This window comes from Myodes glareolus, chromosome 4 (genome assembly GCF_982192425.1).
Source record: "Myodes glareolus chromosome 4, mMyoGla1.1, whole genome shotgun sequence".
NCBI classification, from domain to species: domain Eukaryota; kingdom Metazoa; phylum Chordata; class Mammalia; order Rodentia; family Cricetidae; genus Myodes; species Myodes glareolus.
Genome location: NC_142029.1, coordinates 37803833 through 37818324, shown reverse-complemented (window position 1 = coordinate 37818324; position 14492 = coordinate 37803833). Strand labels below are relative to the sequence as shown.

The window sequence follows — 14492 nt, the reverse complement described above, 5'->3', positions numbered from 1 at the left end:
GCCTCTGCAAGCACCAGGCACACATGTGGTGCACAGACATACATGCATACAAAACACCCATATGTGTATAATAAAAATTAATTAAAAGTTTAAGAGTTCAGACATTTGATCAGCAAAAACTAGTTCATAAATCAAACATAAATATGGAATTTTGGCATTTTATGAGTTACTTTGCTTATTATTAAAATATAACAATGAATTCATATCAAATTATAAAATGCCAATCTAATCTGCATTCACTTTCTAGTTGAAACAAGAAAAAAACTATTAAATCTCAGTACAAATTGAAATCTTGTTTTCTAAAAGTACAGAGTTACGTTTTAATAGTCCCCTACAGTTTTTACTTATCTCCTTACTATGACTATTAAGTCAAGGTGTAAAGATCAACATGTCACAGTTTACCACAGACAAGACTTGATACCACTTCTTAAATCTAATTCCTATGTATATTCCTATGTGTATATATTTAAAATATAAATGATCTATAAACATACCTGAAAAGGAATAGTCTTTGAGTTTTTTTTTTTTCATTTTGGTTTGGTTTGGTTTGGTTTGGTTTGGTTTTTTGAGACAGGGTTTCTCTGGGTAGCTCTGACTGAACTTGCTCTGTAGACCAGGTGGGCCTTGAGCTCACAGAGGTCTACCTGCTTCTGCCTCCAAAGTGATGGGATTAAAGATGTATGCCACCACCTCCCAGCTAAAAGAATAGCATTTTTGAATCAATATCTCTATATAAAAAGTAGCAAATGCTAAATCACAGAATTTCCTTGGGAGGCCCTTATCAGCTCCTGGGCTGGACAGGCAACCTAAATGTCACCATCGTGTGTGTTTCTAATGGAAGGAAAAATAGACCCTATCTCCTCCTCACATGAGAACACAGGGCTGCATTCAGCTAGATCCCAAACTCTGGTGCCCCTTGCCTTTTCTTCCCACACACTGCCTTCTTGTGTGACCCTTGGCTCCCACCCTGTCCTGCCTGGATTGACACAGCTCGCATTGGTACAGTCTGACTCTGCAGGTTCTAACCTTTACAGTTCCTCTGCCCAACAGTATCCCATGTTTCACCCCTACTGCTTTATCATAGCCCCCACTGAGACAGTCTACATGTTGTGTACTCAAGTGTCTTGCTCCAATTCTGGGTCCTCGTCTTTCTATCCCATTGCTTCTCTATAAATATCCAGGAAGTCTGTAGACATCCTGTGGATGCATGGACTCTGCAGCCCATCTCTTGGGGTTTCCACGGCTTCTTTCCCTTCCCTGTGACTCAGTTTCCTTATCTATGATATGGAAATAGTAATGCACCTACCACCTGTGTTGTTGTGAGGATGAAAGAAACATAAGGCTTTTCAATAGAATTAGCCGCCCTCTCTAGTACTACTCAGAGTTTAGTTGGGGATAAACAGTTTTCTGTATAATGAGAGAAGCTAAAAGAAAGGTTCATATCAAAATATTCTCATTACTTGAGCTTCGCAATTTGTGGAAACATGGGCAAAATAGCTAGTGGTAGGTTTCTCTTTGTACTTAACCTGTTCATCTTGAAAGAAAGAAAAAAAGGAAGGAAGGAAGGAAGGAAGGAAGGAAAAATGCATGCACACACATACACAAAAAAATTGAATTTTGCTTTCCCAGATTGTGCTGAGTAAGCACGTCCCAATAATTTTTCCTACCCATCTTCATGATTTCCTGTACAGTGTATATCATATAAACAGGGCTGTCAAAAACAACCTGAGACTGTTACTTGAAGTTGACTTCTATAGTATTGCATGAACTCAAAATTTGCGTTTTTATTATTATTAGAAATGGCTCACCACTCTTCAACTTCTCTAGCTGAATGTAGCCATGGATGCTGAGAGCAAGGACTAAACACAAATGTTGGGTCCAAATCCCAGGTTAGCTCGCCATATGGTCCTAGGCAAGCTATTTATCTTTCCTGCTTCTCAGCTTCCTTGAGCTACTAGGTAGAGAGCACCTAAAGCACACCACCTAAAGGTGGGTGGGAGAGCTGGCCCTGAGGTCATGGGGGGTGGGAGAGCTGGCCCTGAGGTCATGGGGGGTGGGAGAGCTGGCCCTGAGGTCATGGGGGTGGGAGAGCTGGCCCTGCCCCTCACCAGCTGCAGCACTCAGGAGAACAGGCCCTGCACCTTTCCCAGACAACACAGTAAAGATGACCCCATTAGTCGAGAGGCAGGTGAGCAGGCACTGAGGGCCTGAGAGCAGAAGAACTGGCCCACTCCTTACTGCCTGCTGCAGTGGGTATGCTGGCCAGTGCAATGCAAAAGACCTCACTCTGTTGACATTGATGAGGGAAAGGTGGCAGGCTGACCAACCAAGCTACCATCCAAGCCCAGAACCAGGGCTATGAGTTGGCCCAGCCCAACATCCATCTCATCTATGAACTGCTGGAGCATGTGGAGGAGCCAGATCTGCTGATCCAAAGCTGCAGGACCTCCATGACACAAGGCAACAACAGGATTAGGAGAGGCGTCCCAGTGAGAGCCCAGTATCAAGAATACAAGAGAAATCAGAGGGCTTGAACCAGACTAACTATTCATCGCAAGGAACACTTGCAAGTAAAGATATATGGACTAAAGGGTGCACTGTGTGACTCACTAGGACACACACCAGCTTACAAGATGAGACTTCTTTTTCTTTATATATCAGTTTGGTCATTTGTTGTTGTTGTTGTTTGTTTGGGGGGGGGTGTTTTTCTTTTGAGTTTTTTTTTTTTTTGAAGGGGAGGTTGCAAGGGCAACGGGTAGATATGAAGGGACTGGAAGAAGGATAAGATCAGGATGCATGATGTGAAACCCACAAAGAATCAACAAAATTAATAAAAGAAAATAACACTGCCTTACACAGGCAGCACTCGACGCATGTTAACTTCGCTCTGAGCAGGTGGTCCCCACAGCTGAGCCGTTCCCACAGGGCAGAGAGTCACATCCGCCATTTTCAGAGGTGGCCATTTTCAGCGTCCACTCCATACACGAAGTTCTACCCTGAAGCTAACCTGAACTACATAAGACCGTATCAAGAAAAACTAGTGAACAAATGACCACAAATGAGCATTCATTCATTGCAGGTTTTTAAAGAGTTTACATTAGCAGTAGTTAAAGAACAGCTGCCTTCAGGAAGTCAAGTAGAACCTTCCGTGATCTGACCTTCAGCTCGTCAATACCATCTAATCCCATCAATACACAGATACAACCCCAATCTATTCTGAAACCCGGCCCAGGGAGACCCTGACCACAAACTTTTCTTTAACAAATAGAAGTATACATCTAATGCTTACCTTCTCTCATAAATGAAAGGGCTTTTTTCTTTAAATTATCTGTCAGCTGTTTCTGTTTAGTCAGATAATCCAAAACGTAAATATTTGGAGCAAAATTTATCATGTTCTGTTCACCACAACCGTAAGGCATCCGTATCAGTGAGGCCAAACCGTTGATAGAAGGACCCAGAATATCTCCTGAAAGCACAAAACATTCGGTTCAATGGGTAACGCTCACTCACCCTTTCCTGCTGGCACAAGACAAGCAGTATCATCAAAGCAAGTGGGGCAGAGAAGACACAACCAAAGCAAGAGCAATGGTGTAGAACTTACGATCATGATGTCAGGACACTTCTGCCTAAATAACAATAGGGTCAAAATTAAGTGTTCCTTTATACCAAAATGGCAGGAGTTGACACTGAGTTCTTCTGAAGGAGATGCAGGTGCATTGGGAAAAGCTGTGCTTAATTTAAAAGCATTTTAGATTAAGAAAACTAGAAGTGATGTTCCTACTGCAAAGAATCTTGCCCAGAAAACTGTTCTAAGCAAGGTTTCTCATGTCTTGCTTACCAGATCCCATTGGTAGGAAGTTTTCAAACCATACTTGTCCTGACCATAGACTAAGAAATTCTAATTTAGTAGGTTTAGAAATAACAAACCAGATATTTGTGTTTTAAAACATTTTGCATAAGATTAGGATCCTCAACAGCATCCAAGAAGCACAGAATTCAGGAGTTCTGCACTATGGGACAGTGGTCCCTCTAGCCACAGTGCTTGTAGCCTTGCTGCTCAGTGTACCCATACCCCAGAAGTACCACCATCACCTCAGAACTCAGAGAGTCCAGCCAGGCATGGGGATGCATGTCTAGATTACCAGCAAAGAAGCTGGGATGCAGGGATCTGGATTTCAAGGCCAGTCTGGGTTACACTTAGATTTCAAGGCCAGCCTGGACTACACATCAAGACCTTATCTCCTAAAGCAAAGAGCCAGTGAAATAGTTCAGGAGTAAGGGATTTGTTTAGCATGCACAAAATCCCATGTTTCATCTTGAGAAAAAGGAAGAAAGTTTAATTGAGAGAAGAAGGAAGAAGGAAGGAGAGAAGAGGGCACAAGCCCTGACCCACACGAGACATACAAAACCAGGACTTTTTGTCAAGCAAGACCCCATGTGCATGTTGATAAGCACTGGTCTAAAGTCTATCAGCTGAGGCCAACTAAAACATTTCACAAGCTCTTCCCACGAGGTCTAAGTAAGACCATCTATCTGCAAATAGGTGAAGAACAGATTATCACATGCAAATCAGTCAGTGTGTGGTGACGCACAGTACCCTTACCAATTGCTGTGATCTGAACTCTTTCGCTGCCGTTGACCGTATTGGGAGGAAACGAGAAACTCAAAGTTTTCTGGGTAGTTTGCACTTTGGTGTCGGTCAAATCCAGTAAGACAGACTGTGAATATGACTTCTCTATACCTTCAGCCTGTGGGGAAAGGAGCACAGCATCACATCTGCTTATCCCTTAACTGAGAGCTGTGTGCAGATATGAAGACAAACATCTCTGCTGTGGATGCAGCTATACACGGAAATACCTACCTATCATTTCTTGATTCTGATTTCAAATGTGTTAAGCACTTGCTTTCTAGCTAAATTGAGAAAACGTTTCCTAAAACTGGCACGGACGTGGAAATGACAAGGGAAGAAGAGAGAATGTGGCAAATACTGGCGAGTAGATGTATCTGCTGTTATCCAAACAGAGGCACTAAATGCCTTAGCTGAAATCACAGTTAACCAGAGACAAACCCAAGGTAATGCCATCCCAAAAGAGGAGCGGCTATCTACTGTGCTGAGCTACGTTTTTACGCAAAATGTCCTCTCACAACAACAGTCTACAAAATCTACTTTGAGGAATTCCAAAATGCCCACTCTACGTTATCAACCTGACCATGATCCAACAGCATCCCAATACAGTTGGTATTTTAAAACACTTGACCATCCTAATAGTCATGTTTCTACTCAAATTTAAAAAGGAAAAATGGAGCCAGGCATTGGTGCTGCACACCTTTAATCCCAGCACTCAGGAGACAGAGACAGGCGGATCTCTGTGAGTTCGAGACCAGTCTGATCTACAAGAGCTAGTTCCAGGACAGGCTCTAAAGTTACAGAGAAACCCTATCTTGAAAAAACAGCAAAAAAGAGGAAAATGGCAATATTTTGACAGCATGTGTGTGTTATAGTGTTATATTTTTATCGACAGAGGAGAAAATAACTAGGCATTACCAAGACCAAGTAAAGGAGAAGACATTTAGGATTACCAACTGATTTGACACAAACACCATCTCCTATCTGCTTTTCAATTCCATGTTATGTTTCCACTGTGTCCATCTAAACCCCAAATATTTACCTTTACTAAAACCTTTTGGGTGATAGCATCCGAAGCAGTAGGCGAGATGGCTTTCACTGTGATGGGAATTTCTCCCAACTGGGTTGGCTTGATAGGGAAAGAAAAGGTGACCCCATCCTTGCTGGGAACCAGAGCAGTCTGCTGGTACATGGTGCCATTCATGTCACTTGATGACATTAAAATATCAAAGCTGTCACTTTCCTCAATGAACACTACAACCTGGGAGGGAAAAAAAATAAAGCCAAAAAGTTTTATATTCCTTTGTAGTGTTTCTATTGCTATTTTAAGTGCTGTTACAAGCATAAGACTCAAAAATGGAGAAAAATGAGACCAAGAGGGTCTTTTCCACGAAGAGAGAAAAGCAGAAAGGAAATCAGAGAAAACCGGATTTATTATATGCATTCCCCTTCTATCTCAAGACACATCTGGGGAATGGCATTCTTTGGCTTCATTTTCAGGGCCTTCGCCAACTCACTTCACTTGTTACACAAGCCCTTGAGTAGCAGGACGGCACAAAAAGGCCATTTTGAATATTAGTTTCATCTCCTCTTGTTTTAACTGTGTCATCTTGGGAGACACAGGTCCTGTTAGTGAAGCTGAGACAAATGGGTGGAAATATTGCTCTATCTACCGAGAGTTTCTACAAAAATTATTCAATGAAAAGTATGGTTAACACATAAATCCTAAATCCTTTTTTTTTTCTTGTCCTTTCTTTTTTTTTAAATTTTTTTGAGACAAGGTTTCTCTATGTAGCCCTCGTTGTCCTGGAACTTGCTCTGTAGACCAAACTGGCCTTGAACTCAGAGATCTGCCTGCCTCTGCCTCCCAAGTACTGGGATCAAAGGCATGCACTACCACTGCCAGTTCTAAAGCATATCTGATTTGCAAACTTTTATTAAAATGCCAAAACTTTCTATTCTCCTTAAATACTATTCTTCCAGGCTTGAGGTTTTTATTGTTTTGTTTTCTGAGACAAGGTCTTATTGTATAGTCCTAGTTGACCTGAAACTTGCTACGTAGATCAGGCTAGCTTTGAACTGCCTTTTCCACTGCCTCCAAGTGCTGGGATTAAAGGTGTACATCTATATTCCCTGAGGTGGGGGAAGGTTTAGAGTCTTAATTTATAAACCTATCTGACATGGAATTTATTATGTAGGCCAGGCTAACCTCAAACCTGCAGCAATCCTCCTGACTCTGCCTCCCAGGTGGTACCCACCACAATCAGCATGGGCCTTACATTTTACAAAGTATTTTCCAATTTATTTTCTCATTTTATCACAACAATTTGTTCACATAATGATTATAATTCTTGTAGACTAGATAAGAAAACTCTAACCATGTTATTAAGTTATCTGCTAATGAGCGACTGACTAGATATTGGGCCTTTTCTCAATCTGCTCACTGTAATATATCATTCTGAGCACATGAAAAAGCACAGTTAGAAAACAAAAAGCTGGGGCTGAGAGAATAGTTCAGTGGTTCACTTGTACCTACTCAATCCGCAATACCTAAATATAATAAGTAAACATTTTGATTTATTATGCAGATGTGCATACTTAAAGACAGTAAGGCATTTCAAACAATGAAGTTAACAGCACATGTCTAATAACTCGAGGGCAGAAAACTAAACCATGAGAAGTCCTAAGCCCCGCTGTCCAGCTAACCGCCTGCCTATGGGGACACAGGAGCATGGCTCACAACATAAGCCCCTGAGAGCATAAGACACTGAATAACCATGGAGACAACAAATATTGATGTGTGAGTCCCCTTCTGTGTGCTCTGATTAGCATTAATTTATAAAGAAGCTTCTTTGGACCTATAGCAAGGCAGAATTTAGGTAGGCAGGGAAAGCTAGACTGAATGCTGGGAGAAAGAAGGGCAGAGTCAGGGAGAAACCATGGAGCCGTCTGAGATAGATGCTCGGAACATAGTGGGTAAGACACAGCCACATGCTAATACACAGATTAATAGAAATGGGTTAAATTCATATAAGAGTTAGCCAATAAGAAGCTAGAGCTAATGGGCCAAGCAGTGATTTAAATAATATAGTTTCTGTGTGGTTATTTTGGGGCTGAACAGCCAGGAATGAAACAAGCGGTCTCCTTACTACAAAACATAAGAGAGTGGGTGAAGTTTCCCAGGAAAGGAATCCTAGCTGCAGTCTGTCTCAGAGAGAAGAAATTCTCACCAACTGCAGTGGTACAAACATATTCTAGATATAGAAGACCAGGAAGAAATGCAGGGAGGTAAGGAGAAAAGAGGGCATATCCCTAAGACCCAAAGGAAGTTCCCTGGCCAAATGGGAGGATCTATACTAAAGAATGTTAGTCTTTACTAAAGTCTAACTAAAAGAATGTTCAGACATCCTAATGATATACTCGGACATTAATAACTAACAACATATGCATATTTTCAATCTCCCAGCAAAGTATAAAATGCTTTGAAGAGTGTCAGGTATGTGATTCCTTCCTATGAGTTGCTGGTCAGGGAGGTCCCAAAGGACCCCAGAAGAAATGCAGGTTATTGACATTGTCTTGGTTGCCCACCAGAGGTGAGATCCTACTGTTGAAGATGCCACATACTTTAATTACACTACAGAGAAAATCATGCTACAATTGAGCCAGAAGTTTCCTCCTTGTTGGCTAACCCTCATAATGCCAAAAGCTGCTATGTAGGTAACTATGTTATGTAGGTATGGAGAAAATTTATCAGTGTCATTACTATGGTGGTTTGAAAGAAAATGACCCTCATGGACCCACAGGGAGTGACACTACTAAGAGACATGGCCTTGTTGGAGTGGGTGTGGCCTTGTTGGAGTAGGTGTGTCCTTGATGGAGTGGGTGTGGCCTTGTTGGAGTAGGTGTGGCCTTGTTGGAGCAGGTGTGGCCTTGTTGAAGGAAGTGTGTCACTGTGGGGATGGGCTTTGAGGACTCATATTCTCAAGCTACACCCAGTGTGGCCCACCGTCTCCTTCTGCTGCCCGTGGTTCAAGATGTAGAACTCTCAGCTCCTTCTCCAGCACCATGTCTGCTTGCACACTGCCATGTTTCCTGCCGTAACGATAATGGACTAAACCCCTGAAACTGTAAGCAGACCCCAATTAAATGTCTTCCTTTGCAAGTGTTGCCATGGCCATGATGTCTCTTCACAGCAATAGAAACCCTAACTAAAACAATTACCCATATGTGGGATCATGGATGCTATTAGTACCAAGATGTCAGGCAAGATGTGCCCATTGGTACATTTAGTGGAATGATAGTTACGGTTATAACCAGCTGCCTTCTGATTCTAAGGCCTACTCTGTGTTTATACTGTTCTCAGCCTCGGTCAAAGCAATGAAGAGAGGTTCCTGACAAGACTTGGCCCACAACACTCAGTTATGGATGGAAAAGGCACTCACAGGGTGCAGCCCATTCTTGAGGAGCTACTGGAAGTTCTAGTAAAAGTGGAGGGAGGGTTGTTGCCTTCGGTGGTGTAGCCACCAGAAAGCTATTTATACTTCGGTGAACAGCTCCACACATATGCTCATGTGGGCGGCCCTTGTTAAAGGCAGGTAGGCCACAATACAAAAACAGAAGAAAAAGATTTGGAAGTTGGAACAGAAACCTACTGGGAGAAGAAGAAGGAGGATAAGAGAGGTTGAAGTGAATGTGAAGTGAATGTATTTATATACAAGTGCGAAATTCTCAAAGAATAAATTAAATTTTTCTTAAAAAATGTAAATTACCAAGTTATAAGGATAAAATTAATAAAAAAAACATATATAAGCCAAAAAAAAAAGTTTTAGATGGTTTTAAAAAAAAATGCTTGGAGACCCTGATGCTCAAGTAGCATGCAACCAGTCATTCCTCAATTCTCTATTTTGTCCCAAAGAGTAAATAATCAACAAAACTTTGAACACATTACCTTAGTGGTATCTTTCAAATAATTGAATATGGTTACTTCCAAAGCAAATTCTTCACCTCTGACAACAGAGTAGGGAAGATTCAAGTCGATGAAAAATGGCTGAAAGACTTGCAGCTAGAAGGAGCACAATGAGCACATGTATTGATTCAGACAGAAATGCTTCACGTTATATACAAGAGCAATCTCTCCAGAACCTGTACAGCCTATAACATCTAGAGGTATCCATCCACTTGCCTATCAACCAATACCAATTAACAATTTACACCAAATAAAGAGTGGAAAACTGACTTGACTGTGATTTAGCATAGTAACCACTGTACTACTTTAAGGGCCCAGTAGAGACCAAGCCCTTCATAAATTTTTCATGCACTTCTTATACCCCTATAAAGGTGTTTTATTTCTATTTATTAAAAAAGTGGTGTTTGGAAGTCTGTGAATCTGCCACAAGCTTACACTACCTACAAGAGAAGGTGCCAGAGCCAGATCCCATTTCTCTCTGATACCAAAATCAGTTGCTGCTTCAAAAGTTACTCTCCCATCCAACAGTCCCTGAGACTCACTTGGAGAAATCTCGATGTGGCCAGCTCAGTAATGCTCTACTAACTGTTCTCACGTGTACACAGACAGATACGTGTCTCCCTCTTGTTGACCCAACTCTTAAACTGTTACCAAGACCTGCAGGACCTGAGGCCAAGTCACCTTCTCTACCTGAAATTACACCTGGTTACTTTAGATCAGGGGCCTCAGTAACTGAAGCAAACCCATCTAGTTGGTATGTCCAACCCATGCCCTTGGGGGCCACATTCAGCCAAAGTCAACACGAATGTGGACCAATACAAAATTAAACATGGAGGGGTTTTTTTAGATATTTTTGAAATTTGATTGCATATTTCTCAATTGTGAACTTTGTAGATGACAAGGCCATCCCACAAATGTCAAAAGGTTGAACATCCTGCCAAGTTATGTGGACAATTGTAGATTGGACATTTTAGGTTGTCACAGGGATTGAAGGGCACTAATGGCTCTTTGTGGAATGAAGTCCGACAATGCTTAGGATCATCCCAAACAATGAACAACTACTGTCTTATTTTCCTCATGGTTCTCATGGTTCTCGACTTATCTACTATTAGCATGTGATTTGCTATCTGGAACATAGAAATACGATTTGTTGCTTGGTGCTCATGGTTCTTGACTTATCTACTACTAGCATATGGTTTGCTATTTGGAACATAGAAATATGATTTGTTGCTTGGTGCATTTGACTCTACAGATCACATAATTTAAGGTACCATGTAAACATCTATATAAATATTGAATATTTGCTTAGACATTCATATAAAGAAACCATCTATTTAAACGACATAAGTTTCTATCATAACTCCATATACAAATCTAGAGCACCTTCATTTCTACAAATTTCACTTAGGAATGGTACGGCGGCAACACAAAATGTCTGTGACAGAGGCTTTCGGGTATAATAGGAACAATAGCTATTGTGATACAGGCATCCATGATCCTCGTATTCCTGAGCACAGACCTGAAGGACTATCTGCTAGGAGACACTTTGAGAAGCTGTGCTCATCTTTAAAGTGATCTGACCATTGCAAGTTATTACATGAGGTCAATAATAAACTTTTTAACCAAATAAGGGCTGGAGAAATAGATCAGAGGTGAAGGACAGCAGCTGCTCTTTTGGAAGACCCAGATCTGATTCCCAGCACACACAAGTCAGCTTGTAACTCTAGTTCCAGAGGCTCCAACACCATTTTCTAGCTTCCTTGGGCAACACACACACATACACACACACACACACACACACACACACACAGTGCACATACATAGATGCAGACAAAACACCCATATATATGAATTTAAAATGTTACACTTGATTGCTGTGGGACAATGATCTTGTACTCTGTAAAGATTTGTCACTTGTATTTTAATAAAACGTTGATTGACCAGTAGCCAGGAATGAAGTATAGACAGGGATACCAGGTAGGAAGTAGAAGTGGGGTGACGAGAACAGGAGAATTCTGGGAAGAGGAAAGGCTCAGTCTGCAGTCATGACCCAGCCGCAGAAGAAGAAAGATGAAACTGTCTCATTGATAAAAGGTACCAAGCCACGTGGCTAACACAGACAAGAATTATGGGCTAATATAAGTTATAAGAATTAGTTAATAAGAAGCCTGAGCTAATAGACCAAGCAGTTTATAATTAATGTAGACCTCTGTGTGTTTCTTTGGGACTGAATGACTGCGGGACCAGGCGGGACAGAAACCTCAGTCAACACGACATTAGCTAAAAGGCCTGTTTTACTCTATTACTATTACTGAAAGCTTTAAGGTAAGCTATAATAAAAATTATACCTGATTGTTTCCAGCAACAAATAAGGAAATCCTGCCTATAAGAAAATTCATTTCATTGATAGTATTGCCTATCAACAAAGTCATACATAATACATTAATGTTTGAGTTATCTTAAATTTATTACAATGTGGAACTTTCTCCTAGTGAAGATAGTGGAAAATAATTGGTAATATGATACAAATTAATTCAACATTGAACTTTTGAAAAATAATAAATATGATAGTAATTACTTGTGCTGGATAATTAGGAAGAATTGTCTGCAAATCAGAGATAAAATGAATTAAGGCTTACAATGTTGAAAAAGATAAACAAATATTGACACTTAAATTTTAATACAAAAACTTCTATAAAATTTATGTGTTATCTGAATTTGAATATTTTAGATACATTTATGGTGTGCTAAGTTATTGATATTAGTAGTGTGATGAATTTACCTTAATTAATTATAATTCTGTATATGTATATTATTCAGAAAATATTCACCACTTACAGAATATTCCATTTACTCTAGTATTTCCTTCTGTGTATAAGAAGTTGAACACTGACTACAGTAAAGGCAGAGGATGTGTGCACTGCTTGTGCACACCAGGTTCTTGGGTTAAGAGTTAATAAGTAGGCATTATTACAACATGCTAGACCTCATTCTCAAAAGAACCAACTTGAACAGTGTCTGCATTGTCTCATTGTACTATAAGTCTTCTGCCTTAAAGAATGAAATAGAAACCTAGAATATAAAAAAAGAAATGTTTAATAATATTTTTAACTTTATGACCAAATCTGCCAATTTAATATAACTCAAATTCAAAAATTTAACACAGAGCCAGCAAGATGGTTCAGTGGGAAATGGTACTTGCAATTAGGGTTCAATTCCCGTTTCCAGAATTCACATAATGATAAATAGAGAAAACAGACTTCACAAAGTTGTCCTCTGACACACACACACACACACATCATCATCGTCATCAAGAACATCAATATCATCATCACCATCATCATTATTATCATAGGACTGGAGAGATAGCTAAGCATTGCCTGCTTTCCCAGAGGACCCAGGTTCAATTCCCAGCAACCACATGGCAGCTCAAAACTATCTATACTTCAGTTCTAGGGGACTAGACACCCTCACACTAACATATTTGCAGGCAAAACACCCATGCACATAAAATAAAAAAATAAATAATTTTAATTAATATTATAGATAATAATATAATATTCTTTCAAAGATGTTAATGAAGATGAAAGCAGAAAGGTAAAGGCACAGTAAACTATGGGAAAAAAGCAATGGATAGTCAATCATTTTCTGAGCCTCATTTCATTATATTGGAGAGAAGCTCCTTCTGTAACTACCTCTGCTGGATTAGTTGTTAGCCCAAGACCAAAGTCTTCTGAGATCACAAAAGCAGAGGCCACCCAGGAAGTGATGGAATCAGGTGCAGTAACTTCAAAGTCTTGGTAAGACTTGGATCTGAGGTCAGGACAAATGAAGAAGTTACAAACCAAGATTTCACATAATTCCAAATAAGTCAACATAACTAGCAAGTTTTAGAAATTTTTTTAATTTTCATATTTACATCATTTATATATCTAAGTTTAAAATCATGCATTTCAGTTTCTCAAGAGATACCTTACAGCATCATACCTTGTATGCTCCAGTGAAATCGTTCTACAAACTTTACACCTTTGTAATTGATTAAATATTTTCAAACTTTTTTAAACGTATTTTTAAGCCTTATCCCAATATGTCTTTCTCAATTTACCGATAGCTGTGTGGATGTTATTTTTTGTTTGTTTCTTTGTTTCTTTATGTCTTTACTTTTGTTTGAACCTTATCAATTGTTATGGGTTTTCTTCCAATAAAAACCAGGAAATTTCAAGGAATTTTAATTGACCCTTCATCCTACAAAACCTCACACCCTCCTTCATAATACTTTATGGACAGGAGCTGTATATGGGTCAACTAAACACTACAGTTAGATTCAACCAGTACCATTCTTAACCCCAGACCCCTTAATCACTTAGCTCATTGACATATAACTCATGCTTCAAACACACTAGAAAGTGGATAATATTACCCAAAATATACACTAAGTAAAACATAAATAGACAAAGAACTTCACAAGTCTTTACCCCATGTTGGAGTCTAGCCAAATCCATGTTTCTGGAAAATGCTTCCTGATATGTGGATTGCCAACCAAAGAAACGTGTTGAAAATCCATCAATGTTGGCTCACTGTCCTCCGCAAACCACTCAGCATATTCTGCGGTATCATCTGCAAGAAACATTGCCAACGGTGAGGAAGGCAAGGGCACAGGAGAGAAAGTATTGCAAGTGTGGCTCCCAGAACCCTCAACTTCGCAGCAGAATGAGGGCTAGAATTTACCTTGTTTAATTAACGCTCTTGTTTTCTGAAGAAGAAACCCGAGCAGCAGACAATGCATACAATTTACCGAAACCATATGGACAGTAACTCCAAAACTAAAAATAGCCTTTCAATCTACTGTGTTCCAATGATCAATAACTGAAAACTTAAAAGTTTAGTTGCCTATTTAAT

General features: G+C 40.0%; 1 protein-coding gene across 1 annotated transcript in view; it reads right to left on the bottom strand.

Moving 5' to 3' along the window:
• The window catches only part of Cd109 (CD109 molecule), a 119892-nt gene that overhangs the window by 32904 nt on the left and 72496 nt on the right, over window positions 1-14492 (bottom strand). Inside the window, exons 18-23 of the mRNA XM_048435719.3 lie at window positions 14069-14210; window positions 13289-13406; window positions 9576-9689; window positions 5670-5888; window positions 4604-4748; window positions 3290-3466 (exon numbers count right to left, since the gene is read on the bottom strand). Of these exons, the coding sequence (XP_048291676.3) occupies window positions 3290-3466; window positions 4604-4748; window positions 5670-5888; window positions 9576-9689; window positions 13289-13406; window positions 14069-14210 (915 nt within the window). The remainder of the gene's footprint in view (window positions 1-3289; window positions 3467-4603; window positions 4749-5669; window positions 5889-9575; window positions 9690-13288; window positions 13407-14068; window positions 14211-14492) is intronic.